The sequence below is a fragment of the Oncorhynchus clarkii genome, chromosome 13, assembly GCF_045791955.1.
Source record: "Oncorhynchus clarkii lewisi isolate Uvic-CL-2024 chromosome 13, UVic_Ocla_1.0, whole genome shotgun sequence".
NCBI lineage: Eukaryota > Metazoa > Chordata > Actinopteri > Salmoniformes > Salmonidae > Oncorhynchus > Oncorhynchus clarkii.
Genome location: NC_092159.1, coordinates 4,585,053 through 4,600,052, shown reverse-complemented (window position 1 = coordinate 4,600,052; position 15,000 = coordinate 4,585,053). Strand labels below are relative to the sequence as shown.

Here is a 15,000-nt window from a genome sequence, read left to right as displayed (position 1 = left end):
ATGTCTCCCTACACACACACACACATTTCCCTCTCCCCCTCCCTCACACACAAATCCACATCCTGACTCCCTCCCTCCCCCCTGTGACGTCCCTTCCTGTGGTGCAGCCCAGCAGCAGTTGGACTTCCTGTTGCTGCGGCGACAGGCGTTCGTCCGCGCGGCGCTGCGTTCTAAACAGATGAGGGACATGCAGGGAGCGGCGGTCCATCTCCGACACGCTAAAGGACTGGACCAGATGATCAGCGCCACCAAGGGAGGCCTGCCTGTAGACATCACCAAGGTGGAGGCTTTTACTCTTCACACTTTATTTTTCCAACACGAGGAGGACTGTGTGTGTCAAGGAGGGCAGGGGGAGGGAGAGAGAGGGAGGGAGGGAAAGGAGGGGAGAGGGAGGGAGGGAGGGAGAGAGAGGGAGGGAAAGGAGGGCAGGGGGAGGGAAAGGAGGTAGGGAGAGAGAGGACTGTGTGTGTCAAGGAGGGCAGGGGGAGAGAGAGGGAGGGAGGGAGGGAAAGGAGGGCAGGGGGAGGGAGAGAGAGGGAGGGAGGGAGAGAGAGGGAGGGAAAGGAGGGCAGGGGGAGGGAAAGGAGGTAGGGAGAGAGAGGACTGTGTGTGTCAAGGAGGGCAGGGGGAGAGAGAGGGAGGGAGAGAGAGGGAGGGAGGGAGAGAGAGGGAGGGAGGGAGGGAGGGAAAGGAGGGCAGGGGGAGGGAAATGAGGGCAGGGGGAGGGAAAGGAGGTAGGGTGAGAGAGGACTGTGTGTCAAGGAGGGCAGGGGGAGGGAAAGAGAGGGAGGGAGAGAGAGGGAGGGAGGGAGGGAGGGAGGGAGGGAAAGGAGGGCAGGGGGAGGGAAATGAGGGCAGGGGGAGGGAAAGGAGGTAGGGAGAGAGAGGACTGTGTGTGTCAAGGAGGGCAGGGGGAGGGAGAGAGAGAGGGAGGGAGGGAAAGGAGGGGAGGGAAAGGAGGTAGGGAGAGAGAGGACTGTGTGTGTCAAGGAGGGCAGGGGGAGGGAAAGAGAGGGAGGGAGAGAGAGAAGGACTGTGTGTGTTAAGGTTAAGGAGGGCAGGGGGAGGGAAAGGAGGAACATTGAGACTGCAGGAGAAGCCAGGAACAGATGGAGAGGACAGGGGGAGACCAAGACACGTGTGTGTGTGTGTGTGTTAAGGAGGGCAGGGGGAGGGAAAGGAGGGATGGAGGGAGGAGATGGAGGAGGGAGGGAGAGGGGGGAGGGAAAGGAGGAACATTGAGACTGCAGGAGAAGCCAGGAACAGATGGAGAGGACAGGGGGAGACCAAGACACGTGTGTGTGAGAGAGATATAAAATCTCCTGCTGTTGACTTTTCACACCTCTCTCTATCTCACTCTCTTTTGTGCGTGTGTCAGTGTGTCGGTAACTGTGTGTGTGTGTGTGCATATTTGTTTATGTGTTAAATTAAATTCATCCCTTGACATGAACAATTTCACACACCCCTCCACCCAACCCCCTTCTCCCCCCTGTCTCCTCTCCCCCCTGTCTCCTCTCCCCCTGTCTCCTCTCCCCCTGTCTCCTCTCCCCCTGTCTCCTCTCCCCCTGTCTCCTCTCCCCCTGTCTCCTCTCCTCCTGTCTCCTCTCCCCCCTGTCTCCTCTCCCCCCTGTCTCCTCTCCCCCCTGTCTCCTCTCCCCCCTGTCTCCTCTCTCCCCCTGTCTCCTCTCTCCCCTGTCTCCTCTCCCCCCTGTCTCCTCTCCCCCGTCCCCCTGTCTCCTCTCTCCCCTGTCTCCTCTCCCCCCTGTCTCCTCTCCCCCCTGTCTCCTCTCCCCCCTGTCTCCTCCTCCCCTTCCCCCTGTCTCCTCTTCCCCCTGTCTCCTCTCCCCCTTCCCCCTGTCTCCTCTCCCCCTTCCCCCTGTCTCCTCTCCCTCTCCCCCCTGTCTCCTCTCCCTCTCCCCCCTGTCTCCTCTCCCCCTCCCCCTGTCTCCTCTCCCCCCTGTCTCCTCTCTCCCCTGTCTCCTCTCCCCCTTCCCCCTGTCTCCTCTCCCCCTCCCCCTGTCTCCTCTCCCCCTTCCCCCGTCTCCTCTTCCCCCTGTCTCCTCTCCTTCTCCCCCCTGTCTCCTCTCCCCCTTCCCCCTGTCTCCTCTCCCCCTCCCCCTGTCTCCTCTCCCCCTTCCCCCTGTCTCCTCTTCCCCCTGTCTCCTCTCCTTCTCCCCCCTGTCTCCTCTCCCCCTTCCCCCTGTCTCCTCTTCCCCCTGCCTCCTCTCCCTCTCCCCCCTGTCTCCTCTCCCCCTTCCCCCTGTCTCCTTTCCCCCTTCCCCCTGTCTCCTCTTCCCCCTCCCCCCTGTCTCCTCTCCCCCCTGTCTCCTCTCCACCTCTGTCTCCTCTCCCCCTTCCCCCTGTCTCCTCTCCCCCGTCTCCTCTCCCTCTGTCTCCTCTCCCCCTCCCCCCTGTCTCCTCTCCCCCTTCCCCCTGTCTCCTCTCCCCCGTCTCCTCTCCCCCTGTCTCCTCTCCCCCGTCTCCCCTCCCCCTGTCTCCTCTCCCCCTTCCCCCTGTCTCCTCTCCCCCTGTCTCCTCTCTCCACTGTCTCCTCTTTCCCTTCCCCCTGTCTCCTCTCCCCCTTCCCCCTGTCTCCTCTCCCCCCTGTCTCCTCTCCACCTCCCCCCTGTCTCCTCTCCCCCGTCTCCTCTCCCCCTGTCTCCTCTCCCCCTTCCCCCTGTCTCCTCTCCCCCGTCTCCCCTCCCCCTGTCTCCTCTCCCCCCTGTCTCCTCTCTCCCCTGTCTCCTCTCCCCCTTCTCCCTGTCTCCTCTCCCCCTTCCCCCTGTCTCCTCTCCCCCGTCTCCTCTCCCCCTGTCTCCTCTCCCCCTCCCCCCTGTCTCCTCTCCCCCCTGTCTCCTCTCCCTCTCCCCCCTGTCTCCTCTCCCCCCTGTCTCCTCTCCCCCTCTCTCCTGTCTCCTCTCCCCCTCCCCCCTGTCTCCTCTCCCCCCTGTCTCCTCTCCCTCTCCCCCCTGTCTCCTCTCCCTCTCCCCCCTGTCTCCTCTCCCCCTTCCCCCTGTCTCCTCTCCCCCGTCTCCTCTCCCCCTTCCCCCTGTCTCCTCTCCCCCGTCTCCTCTCCCCCTGTCTCCTCTCCCCCTCCCCCCTGTCTCCTCTCCCCCCTGTCTCCTCTCCCTCTCCCCCCTGTCTCCTCTCCCCCCTGTCTCCTCTCCCCCTCTCTCCTGTCTCCTCTCCCCCTCTCTCCTGTCTCCTCTCCCCCTCCCCCCTGTCTCCTCTCCCCCCTGTCTCCTCTCCCTCTCCCCCCTGTCTCCTCTCCCTCTCCCCCCTGTCTCCTCTCCCCCTGTCTCCTCTCCCCCTCCCCCCTGTCTCCTCTCCCCCTCCCCCCTGTCTCCTCTCCCTCTCCCCCCTGTCTCCTCTCCCCCTCCCCCCTGTCTCCTCTCCCCCTCCCCCCTGTCTCCTCTCCCCCTCCCCCCTGTCTCCTCTCCCTCTCCCCCCTGTCTCCTCTCCCCCCTGTCTCCTCTCCCCCTCTCTCCTGTCTCCTCTCCCTCTCCCTCCTGTCTCCTCTCCCCCTGTCTCCTCTCCCCCTCCCCCCTGTCTCCTCTCCCCCTCCCCCCTGTCTCCTCTCCCTCTCCCCCCTGTCTCCTCTCCCCCTCCCCCCTGTCTCCTCTCCCCCTCCCCCCTGTCTCCTCTCCCCCTCCCCCTGTCTCCTCTCCCCCTCCCCCCTGTCTCCTCTCCCTCTCCCCCCTGTCTCCTCTCCCCCCTGTCTCCTCTCCCCCTCTCTTCTGTCTCCTCTCCCCCTCCCCCCTGTCTCCTCTCCCCCCTGTCTCCTCTCCCTCTCCCCCCTGTCTCCTCTCCCCCTGTCTCCTCTCCCCCTCCCCCTGTCTCCTCTCCCCCTCCCCCCTGTCTCCTCTCCCCCTTCCCCCTGTCTCCTCTCCCCCTGTCTCCTCTCCCCCTCCCCTCTCGTCTCCCCTTCCACTCCTCTCTCTGACTCAGAGGGGTTAAATACGGAAGACACATTTTTGGTTGAAAGCGTTCCGTTGTACAACTGACTCAGTGAGGAGGACTACTCTCTGACTCGGTCTCCCGTTTCCTCCCACAGGTCCCCAGTGCTCCAGTCAGTGAGGAGGACTACTCTCTGACTCGGTCTCCCGTTTCCGTTTCCTCCCACAGGTTCCCAGTGCTCCAGTCAGTGAGGAGGACTACTCTCTGACTCGGTCTCCCGTTTCCGTTTCCTCCCACAGGTTCCCAGTGCTCCAGTCAGTGAGGAGGACTACTCTCTGACTCGGTCTCCCGTTTCCGTTTCCTCCCACAGGTCCCCAGTGCTCCAGTCAGTGAGGAGGACTACTCTCTGACTCGGTCTCCCGTTTCCTCCCACAGGTCCCCAGTGCTCCAGTCAGTGAGGAGGACTACTCTCTGACTCGTTCTCCCGTTTCCTCCCACAGGTCCCCAGTGCTCCAGTCAGTGAGGAGGACTACTCTCTGACTCGGTCTCCCGTTTCCTCCCACAGGTCCCCAGTGCTCCAGTCAGTGAGGAGGACTACTCTCTGACTCGGTCTCCCGTTTCCTCACACAGGTCCCCAGTGCTCCAGTCAGTGAGGAGGACTACTCTCTGACTCGGTCTCCCGTTTCCTCCCACAGGTCCCCAGTGCTCCAGTCAGTGAGGAGGACTACTCTCTGACTCGGTCTCCCGTTTCCGTTTCCTCCCACAGGTCCCCAGTGCTCCAGTCAGTGAGGAGGACTACTCTCTGACTCGGTCTCCCGTTTCCTCCCACAGGTCCCCAGTGCTCCAGTCAGTGAGGAGGACTACTCTCTGACTCGGTCTCCCATTTCCTCCCACAGGTCCCCAGTGCTCCAGTCAGTGAGGAGGACTACTCTCTGACTCGGTCTCCCGTTTCCTCCCACAGGTCCCCAGTGCTCCAGTCAGTGAGGAGGACTACTCTCTGACTCGGTCTCCCGTTTCCCTCCCACAGGTCCCCAGTGCTCCAGTCAGTGAGGAGGACTACTCTCTGACTCGGTCTCCCGTTTCCGTTTCCTCCCACAGGTCCCCAGTGCTCCAGTCAGTGAGGAGGACTACTCTCTGACTCGGTCTCCCGTTTCCTCCTCCCACAGGTCCCCAGTGCTCCAGTCAGTGAGGAGGACTACTCTCTGACTCGGTCTCCCGTTTCCTCCCACAGGTCCCCAGTGCTCCAGTCAGTGAGGAGGACTACTCTCTGACTCGGTCTCCCGTTTCCTCCCACAGGTCCCCAGTGCTCCAGTCAGTGAGGAGGACTACTCTCTGACTCGGTCTCCCGTTTCCTCCCACAGGTCCCCAGTGCTCCAGTCAGTGAGGAGGACTACTCTCTGACTCGGTCTCCCGTTTCCTCCCAGGTCCCCAGTGCTCCAGTCAGTGAGGAGGACTACTCTCTGACTCGGTCTCCCGTTTCCTCCCACAGGTCCCCAGTGCTCCAGTCAGTGAGGAGGACTACTCTCTGACTCGGTCTCCCGTTTCCTCCCACAGGTCCCCAGTGCTCCAGTCAGTGAGGAGGACTACTCTCTGACTCGGTCTCCCGTTTCCTCCCACAGGTCCCCAGTGCTCCAGTCAGTGAGGAGGACTACTCTCTGACTCGGTCTCCCGTTTCCTCCCACAGGTCCCCAGTGCTCCAGTCAGTGAGGAGGACTACTCTCTGACTCGGTCTCCCGTTTCCTCCCACAGGTCCCCAGTGCTCCAGTCAGTGAGGAGGACTACTCTCTGACTCGGTCTCCCGTTTCCTTTCCTCCCACAGGTCCCCAGTGCTCCAGTCAGTGAGGAGGACTACTCTCTGACTCGGTCTCCCGTTTCCGTTTCCTCCCACAGGTCCCCAGTGCTCCAGTCAGTGAGGAGGACTACTCTCTGACTCGGTCTCCCGTTTCCTCCCCCACAGGTCCCCAGTGCTCCAGTCAGTGAGGAGGACTACTCTCTGACTCGGTCTCCCGTTTCCGTTTCCTCCCACAGGTCCCCAGTGCTCCAGTCAGTGAGGAGGACTACTCTCTGACTCGGTCTCCCGTTTCCTCCCACAGGTCCCCAGTGCTCCAGTCAGTGAGGAGGACTACTCTCTGACTCGGTCTCCCGTTTCCTCCCACAGGTCCAGTCAGTGAGGAGGACTACAGGTCCCCAGTGCTCCAGTCAGTGAGGAGGACTACTCTCTGACTCGGTCTCCCGTTTCCTCCCACAGTTTCCTCCCACAGGTCCCCAGTGCTCCAGTCAGTGAGGAGGACTACTCTCTGACTCGGTCTCCCGTTTCCTCCCACAGGTCCCCAGTGCTCCAGTCAGTGAGGAGGACTACTCTCTGACTCGGTCTCCCGTTTCCTCCCACAGGTCCCCAGTGCTCCAGTCAGTGAGGAGGACTACTCTCTGACTCGGTCTCCCGTTTCCTCCCACAGGTCCCCAGTGCTCCAGTCAGTGAGGAGGACTACTCTCTGACTCGGTCTCCCGTTTCCTTTCCTCCCACAGGTCCCCAGTGCTCCAGTCAGTGAGGAGGACTACTCTCTGACTCGGTCTCCCGTTTCCTTTCCTCCCACAGGTCCCCAGTGCTCCAGTCAGTGAGGAGGACTACTCTCTGACTCGGTCTCCCGTTTCCGTTTCCTCCCACAGGTCCCCAGTGCTCCAGTCAGTGAGGAGGACTACTCACTCGGTCTCCCGTTTCCTCCCAGTGCTCCAGTCAGTGAGGAGGACTACTCTCTGACTCGGTCTCCCGTTTCCGTTTCCTCCCACAGGTCCCCAGTGCTCCAGTCAGTGAGGAGGACTACTCTCTGACTCGGTCTCCCGTTTCCTCCCACAGGTCCCCAGTGCTCCAGTCAGTGAGGAGGACTACTCTCTGACTCGGTCTCCCGTTTCCTCCCACAGGTCCCCAGTGCTCCAGTCAGTGAGGAGGACTACTCTCTGACTCGGTCTCCCGTTTCCGTTTCCTCCCACAGGTCCCCAGTGCTCCAGTCAGTGAGGAGGACTACTCTCTGACTCGGTCTCCCGTTTCCTCCCACAGGTCCCCAGTGCTCCAGTCAGTGAGGAGGACTACTCTCTGACTCGGTCTCCCGTTTCCGTCCTCCCACAGGTCCCCAGTGCTCCAGTCAGTGAGGAGGACTACTCTCTGACTCGGTCTCCCGTTTCCTCCCACAGGTCCCCAGTGCTCCAGTCAGTGAGGAGGACTACTCTCTGACTCGGTCTCCCGTTTCCTTCCCAGTGCCCAGTCAGTGAGGAGGACTACTCTCTGACAGGTCCCCAGTGCTCCAGTCAGTGAGGAGGACTACTCTCTGACTCGGTCTCCCGTTTCCTCCCACAGGTCCCCAGTGCTCCAGTCAGTGAGGAGGACTACTCTCTGACTCGGTCTCCCGTTTCCTCCCACAGGTCCCCAGTGCTCCAGTCAGTGAGGAGGACTACTCTCTGACTCGGTCTCCCGTTTCCTCCCACAGGTCCTCCCACAGGTCCCCAGTGCTCCAGTCAGTGAGGAGGACTACTCTCTGACTCGGTCTCCCGTTTCCTCCCACAGGTCCCCAGTGCTCCAGTCAGTGAGGAGGACTACTCTCTGACTCGGTCTCCCGTTTCCTCCCACAGGTCCCCAGTGCTCCAGTCAGTGAGGAGGACTACTCTCTGACTCGGTCTCCCGTTTCCTCCCACAGGTCCCCAGTGCTCCAGTCAGTGAGGAGGACTACTCTCTGACTCGGTCTCCCGTTTCCTCCCCAGTGCTCCAGTCAGTGAGGAGGACTACAGGTCCCCAGTGCTCCAGTCAGTGAGGAGGACTACTCTCTGACTCGGTCTCCCGTTTCCTCCCACAGGTCCCCAGTGCTCCAGTCAGTGAGGAGGACTACTCTCTGACTCGGTCTCCCGTTTCCTCCCACAGGTCCCCAGTGCTCCAGTCAGTGAGGAGGACTACTCTCTGACTCGGTCTCCCGTTTCCTCCCACAGGTCCCCAGTGCTCCAGTCAGTGAGGAGGACTACTCTCTGACTCGGTCTCCCGTTTCCTCCCACAGGTCCCCAGTGCTCCAGTCAGTGAGGAGGACTACTCTCTGACTCGGTCTCCCGTTTCCTCCCACAGGTCCCCAGTGCTCCAGTCAGTGAGGAGGACTACTCTCTGACTCGGTCTCCCGTTTCCTCCCACAGGTCCCCAGTGCTCCAGTCAGTGAGGAGGACTACTCTCTGACTCGGTCTCCCGTTTCCGTTTCCTCCCACAGGTCCCCAGTGCTCCAGTCAGTGAGGAGGACTACTCTCTGACTCGGTCTCCCGTTTCCTCCCACAGGTCCCCAGTGCTCCAGTCAGTGAGGAGGACTACTCTCTGACTCGGTCTCCCGTTTCCTCCCACAGGTCCCCAGTGCTCCAGTCAGTGAGGAGGACTACTCTCTGACTCGGTCTCCCGTTTCCTCCCACAGGTCCCCAGTGCTCCAGTCAGTGAGGAGGACTACTCTCTGACTCGGTCTCCCGTTTCCTCCCACAGGTCCCCAGTGCTCCAGTCAGTGAGGAGGACTACTCTCTGACTCGGTCTCCCGTTTCCTCCCACAGGTCCCCAGTGCTCCAGTCAGTGAGGAGGACTACTCTCTGACTCGGTCTCCCGTTTCCTCCCACAGGTCCCCAGTGCTCCAGTCAGTGAGGAGGACTACTCTCTGACTCGGTCTCCCGTTTCCGTTTCCTCCCACAGGTCCCCAGTGCTCCAGTCAGTGAGGAGGACTACTCTCTGACTCGGTCTCCCGTTTCCTCCCACAGGTCCCCAGTGCTCCAGTCAGTGAGGAGGACTACTCTCTGACTCGGTCTCCCGTTTCCGTTTCCTCCCACAGGTCCCCAGTGCTCCAGTCAGTGAGGAGGACTACTCTCTGACTCGGTCTCCCGTTTCCTCCCACAGGTCCCCAGTGCTCCAGTCAGTGAGGAGGACTACTCTCTGACTCGGTCTCCCGTTTCCTCCCCCACAGGTCCCCAGTGCTCCAGTCAGTGAGGAGGACTACTCTCTGACTCGGTCTCCCGTTTCCTCCTCCCACAGGTCCCCAGTGCTCCAGTCAGTGAGGAGGACTACTCTCTGACTCGGTCTCCCGTTTCCTCCCACAGGTCCCCAGTGCTCCAGTCAGTGAGGAGGACTACTCTCTGACTCGGTCTCCCGTTTCCTCCCACAGGTCCCCAGTGCTCCAGTCAGTGAGGAGGACTACTCTCTGACTCGGTCTCCCGTTTCCTCCCACAGGTCCCCAGTGCTCCAGTCAGTGAGGAGGACTACTCTCTGACTCGGTCTCCCGTTTCCGTTTCCTCCCACAGGTCCCCAGTGCTCCAGTCAGTGAGGAGGACTACTCTCTGACTCGGTCTCCCGTTTCCTCCCACAGGTCCCCAGTGCTCCAGTCAGTGAGGAGGACTACTCTCTGACTCGGTCTCCCGTTTCCTCCCCCACAGGTCCCCAGTGCTCCAGTCAGTGAGGAGGACTACTCTCTGACTCGGTCTCCCGTTTCCGTTTCCTCCCACAGGTCCCCAGTGCTCCAGTCAGTGAGGAGGACTACTCTCTGACTCGGTCTCCCGTTTCCTCCCACAGGTCCCCAGTGCTCCAGTCAGTGAGGAGGACTACTCTCTGACTCGGTCTCCCGTTTCCGTTTCCTCCCACAGGTCCCCAGTGCTCCAGTCAGTGAGGAGGACTACTCTCTGACTCGGTCTCCCGTTTCCTTTCCTCCCACAGGTCCCCAGTGCTCCAGTCAGTGAGGAGGACTACTCTCTGACTCGGTCTCCCGTTTCCGTTTCCTCCCACAGGTCCCCAGTGCTCCAGTGCAGTCAGAGGAGGACTACTCTCTGACTCGGTCTCCCGTTTCCTCCCACAGGTCCCCAGTGCTCCAGTCAGTGAGGAGGACTACTCTCTGACTCGGTCTCCCGTTTCCTCCTCCCACAGGTCCCCAGTGCTCCAGTCAGTGAGGAGGACTACTCTCTGACTCGGTCTCCCGTTTCCTCCCACAGGTCCCCAGTGCTCCAGTCAGTGAGGAGGACTACTCTCTGACTCGGTCTCCCGTTTCCTCCCACAGGTCCCCAGTGCTCCAGTCAGTGAGGAGGACTACTCTCTGACTCGGTCTCCCGTTTCCTCCCACAGGTCCCCAGTGCTCCAGTCAGTGAGGAGGACTACTCTCTGACTCGGTCTCCCGTTTCCTCCCACAGGTCCCCAGTGCTCCAGTCAGTGAGGAGGACTACTCTCTGACTCGGTCTCCCGTTTCCGTTTCCTCCCACAGGTCCCCAGTGCTCCAGTCAGTGAGGAGGACTACTCTCTGACTCGGTCTCCCGTTTCCTCCCACAGGTCCCCAGTGCTCCAGTCAGTGAGGAGGACTACTCTCTGACTCGGTCTCCCGTTTCCTCCCACAGGTCCCCAGTGCTCCAGTCAGTGAGGAGGACTACTCTCTGACTCGGTCTCCCGTTTCCTTTCCTCCCACAGGTCCCCAGTGCTCCAGTCAGTGAGGAGGACTACTCTCTGACTCGGTCTCCCGTTTCCTCCCACAGGTCCCCAGTGCTCCAGTCAGTGAGGAGGACTACTCTCTGACTCGGTCTCCCGTTTCCTCCCACAGGTCCCCAGTGCTCCAGTCAGTGAGGAGGACTACTCTCTGACTCGGTCTCCCGTTTCCTCCCACAGGTCCCCAGTGCTCCAGTCAGTGAGGAGGACTACTCTCTGACTCGGTCTCCCGTTTCCTCCCACAGGTCCCCAGTGCTCCAGTCAGTGAGGAGGACTACTCTCTGACTCGGTCTCCCGTTTCCTCCCACAGGTCCCCAGTGCTCCAGTCAGTGAGGAGGACTACTCTCTGACTCGGTCTCCCGTTTCCTCCCACAGGTCCCCAGTGCTCCAGTCAGTGAGGAGGACTACTCTCTGACTCGGTCTCCCGTTTCCTCCCACAGGTCCCCAGTGCTCCAGTCAGTGAGGAGGACTACTCTCTGACTCGGTCTCCCGTTTCCTCCCACAGGTCCCCAGTGCTCCAGTCAGTGAGGAGGACTACTCTCTGACTCGGTCTCCCGTTTCCTCCCACAGGTCCCCAGTGCTCCAGTCAGTGAGGAGGACTACTCTCTGACTCGGTCTCCCGTTTCCTCCCACAGGTCCCCAGTGCTCCAGTCAGTGAGGAGGACTACTCTCTGACTCGGTCTCCCGTTTCCGTTTCCTCCCACAGGTCCCCAGTGCTCCAGTCAGTGAGGAGGACTACTCTCTGACTCGGTCTCCCGTTTCCTCCCACAGGTCCCCAGTGCTCCAGTCAGTGAGGAGGACTACTCTCTGACTCGGTCTCCCGTTTCCTCCCACAGGTCCCCAGTGCTCCAGTCAGTGAGGAGGACTACTCTCTGACTCGGTCTCCCGTTTCCTCCCACAGGTCCCCAGTGCTCCAGTCAGTGAGGAGGACTACTCTCTGACTCGGTCTCCCGTTTCCTCCCACAGGTCCCCAGTGCTCCAGTCAGTGAGGAGGACTACTCTCTGACTCGGTATCCCGTTTCCTCCCACAGGTCCCCAGTGCTCCAGTCAGTGAGGAGAACTACTCTCTGACTCGGTATCCCGTTTCCTCCCACAGGTCCCCAGTGCTCCAGTCAGTGAGGAGGACTACTCTCTGACTCGGTCTCCCGTTTCCGTTTCCTCCCACAGGTCCCCAGTGCTCCAGTCAGTGAGGAGAACTACTCTCTGACTCGGTATCCCGTTTCCTCCCACAGGTCCCCAGTGCTCCAGTCAGTGAGGAGGACTACTCTCTGACTCGGTCTCCCGTTTCCGTTTCCTCCCACAGGTCCCCAGTGCTCCAGTCAGTGAGGAGGACTACTCTCTGACTCGGTCTCCCGTTTCCTCCCACAGGTCCCCAGTGCTCCAGTCAGTGAGGAGGACTACTCTCTGACTCGGTCTCCCGTTTCCTCCCACAGGTCCCCAGTGCTCCAGTCAGTGAGGAGGACTACTCTCTGACTCGGTCTCCCGTTTCCTCCCACAGGTCCCCAGTGCTCCAGTCAGTGAGGAGGACTACTCTCTGACTCGGTATCCCGTTTCCTCCCACAGGTCCCCAGTGCTCCAGTCAGTGAGGAGAACTACTCTCTGACTCGGTATCCCGTTTCCTCCCACAGGTCCCCAGTGCTCCAGTCAGTGAGGAGGACTACTCTCTGACTCGGTCTCCCGTTTCCGTTTCCTCCCACAGGTCCCCAGTGCTCCAGTCAGTGAGGAGGACTACTCTCTGAATCGGTCTCCCGTTTCCTCCCACAGGTCCCCAGTGCTCCAGTCAGTGAGGAGGACTACTCTCTGACTCGGTCTCCCGTTTCCGTTTCCTCCCACAGGTCCCCAGTGCTCCAGTCAGTGAGGAGGACTACTCTCTGACTCGGTCTCCCGTTTCCTCCCACAGGTTCCCAGTGCTCCAGTCAGTGAGGAGGACTACTCTCTGACTCGGTCTCCCGTTTCCGTTTCCTCCCACAGGTTCCCAGTGCTCCAGTCAGTGAGGAGGACTACTCTCTGACTCGGTCTCCCGTTTCCGTTTCCTCCCACAGGTCCCCAGTGCTCCAGTCAGTGAGGAGGACTACTCTCTGACTCGGTCTCCCGTTTCCTCCCACAGGTCCCCAGTGCTCCAGTCAGTGAGGAGGACTACTCTCTGACTCGGTCTCCCGTTTCCTCCCACAGGTCCCCAGTGCTCCAGTCAGTGAGGAGGACTACTCTCTGACTCGGTCTCCCGTTTCCGTTTCCTCCCACAGGTCCCCAGTACTCCAGTCAGTGAGGAGGACTACTCTCTGACTCGGTCTCCCGTTTCCTCCCACAGGTCCCCAGTGCTCCAGTCAGTGAGGAGGACTACTCTCTGACTCGGTCTCCCGTTTCCGTTTCCTCCCACAGGTCCCCAGTGCTCCAGTCAGTGAGGAGGACTACTCTCTGACTCGGTCTCCCGTTTCCTCCCACAGGTCCCCAGTGCTCCAGTCAGTGAGGAGGACTACTCTCTGACTCGGTCTCCCGTTTCCGTTTCCTCCCACAGGTCCCCAGTGCTCCAGTCAGTGAGGAGGACTACTCTCTGACTCGGTCTCCCGTTTCCTCCCACAGGTCCCCAGTGCTCCAGTCAGTGAGGAGGACTACTCTCTGACTCGGTCTCCCGTTTCCTCCCACAGGTCCCCAGTGCTCCAGTCAGTGAGGAGGACTACTCTCTGACTCGGTCTCCCGTTTCCTCCCACAGGTTCCCAGTGCTCCAGTCAGTGAGGAGGACTACTCTCTGACTCGGTCTCCCGTTTCCGTTTCCTCCCACAGGTTCCCAGTGCTCCAGTCAGTGAGGAGGACTACTCTCTGACTCGGTCTCCCGTTTCCGTTTCCTCCCACAGGTCCCCAGTGCTCCAGTCAGTGAGGAGGACTACTCTCTGACTCGGTATCCCGTTTCCTCCCACAGGTCCCCAGTGCTCCAGTCAGTGAGGAGGACTACTCTCTGACTCGGTCTCCCGTTTCCTCCCACAGGTCCCCAGTGCTCCAGTCAGTGAGGAGGACTACTCTCTGACTCGGTCTCCCGTTTCCTCCCACAGGTCCCCAGTGCTCCAGTCAGTGAGGAGGACTACTCTCTGACTCGGTCTCCCGTTTCCTCCCACAGGTCCCCAGTGCTCCAGTCAGTGAGGAGGACTACTCTCTGACTCGGTCTCCCGTTTCCGTTTCCTCCCACAGGTCCCCAGTGCTCCAGTCAGTGAGGAGGACTACTCTCTGACTCGGTCTCCCGTTTCCGTTTCCTCCCACAGGTCCCCAGTGCTCCAGTCAGTGAGGAGGACTACTCTCTGACTCGGTCTCCCGTTTCCTCCCACAGGTCCCCAGTGCTCCAGTCAGTGAGGAGGACTACTCTCTGACTCGGTCTCCCGTTTCCTCCCACAGGTCCCCAGTGCTCCAGTCAGTGAGGAGGACTACTCTCTGGCTCGGTCTCCCGTTTCCTCCCACAGGTCCCCAGTGCTCCAGTCAGTGAGGAGGACTACTCTCTGACTCGGTATCCCGTTTCCTCCCACAGGTCCCCAGTGCTCCAGTCAGTGAGGAGGACTACTCTCTGACTCGGTATCCCGTTTCTTCCCACAGGTCCCCAGTGCTCCAGTCAGTGAGGAGGACTACTCTCTGACTCGGTATCCCGTTTCCTCCCACAGGTCCCCAGTGCTCCAGTCAGTGAGGAGGACTACTCTCTGGCTCGGTCTCGTTCCTCTCCTCGCTCCTCAGAGCAGTACAACAGCCTCATGGAGCTCCTCCGACAGCAGCACCAGGTTATAACACTCTTATGACAACTCTTACTGCATTAACATGGAGCTCCTCCGACAGCAGCACCAGGTTATAACACTCTTATGACAACTCTTACTGCATTAACATGGAGCTCCTCCGACAGCAGCACCAGGTTATAACACTCTTATGACAACTCTTACTGCATTAACATGGAGCTCCTCCGACAGCAGCACCAGGTTATAACACTCTTATGACAACTCTTACTGCATTAACATGGAGCTCCTCCGACAGCAGCACCAGGTTATAACACTCTTATGACAACTCTTACTGCATTAACATGGAGCTCCTCCGACAGCAGCACCAGGTTATAACACTCTTATGACAACTCTTACTGCATTAACATGGAGCTCCTCCGACAGCAGCACCAGGTTATAACACTCTTATGACAACTTATTAAACAGCCCACCCCTTCAGCATATATTTAAAACAATATATTTATATAGCACCGCACCAACAATAAAACAATACACACACACACACACACACACACACACACATATACGGGGTGGCAGGGAGCCTAGTGGTTAGAGCGTTGGACTAGTAACCGAAAGGTTGCAAGTTGGAACCCCCGAGCTGACAATGTACAAATCTGTCGTTCTGCCCCTGAACAGGCAGTTAACCCACTGTTCCCAGACCAGTTAACCCACTGTTCCTAGACCAGTTAACCCACAGTTCCTAGACCAGTTAACCCACTGTTCCTAGACCAGTTAACCCACTGTTCCTAGACCAGTTAACCCACTGTTCCTAGGCCGTCATTGAAAATAAGAATTAGTTCTTAACTGACTTGCCTAGTTAAATAAAAAAATATATATACATACATACAAACACACACACACATACATACACATACATACACATACATA

The 15,000-nt window shown here is 59.8% G+C and overlaps 1 protein-coding gene across 2 annotated transcripts in view; it reads left to right on the top strand.

Annotated features, from left to right (window-relative positions):
* The window catches only part of LOC139424307 (coiled-coil and C2 domain-containing protein 1A-like), a 47,535-nt gene that overhangs the window by 7,637 nt on the left and 24,898 nt on the right, over nt 1–15,000 (top strand). For both annotated transcript variants that reach the window (XM_071176011.1, XM_071176012.1), the window contains exons 11-12: nt 108–280; nt 14,008–14,121. In XM_071176011.1, coding sequence (XP_071032112.1) covers nt 108–280; nt 14,008–14,121 — 287 coding nt within the window. The remainder of the gene's footprint in view (nt 1–107; nt 281–14,007; nt 14,122–15,000) is intronic.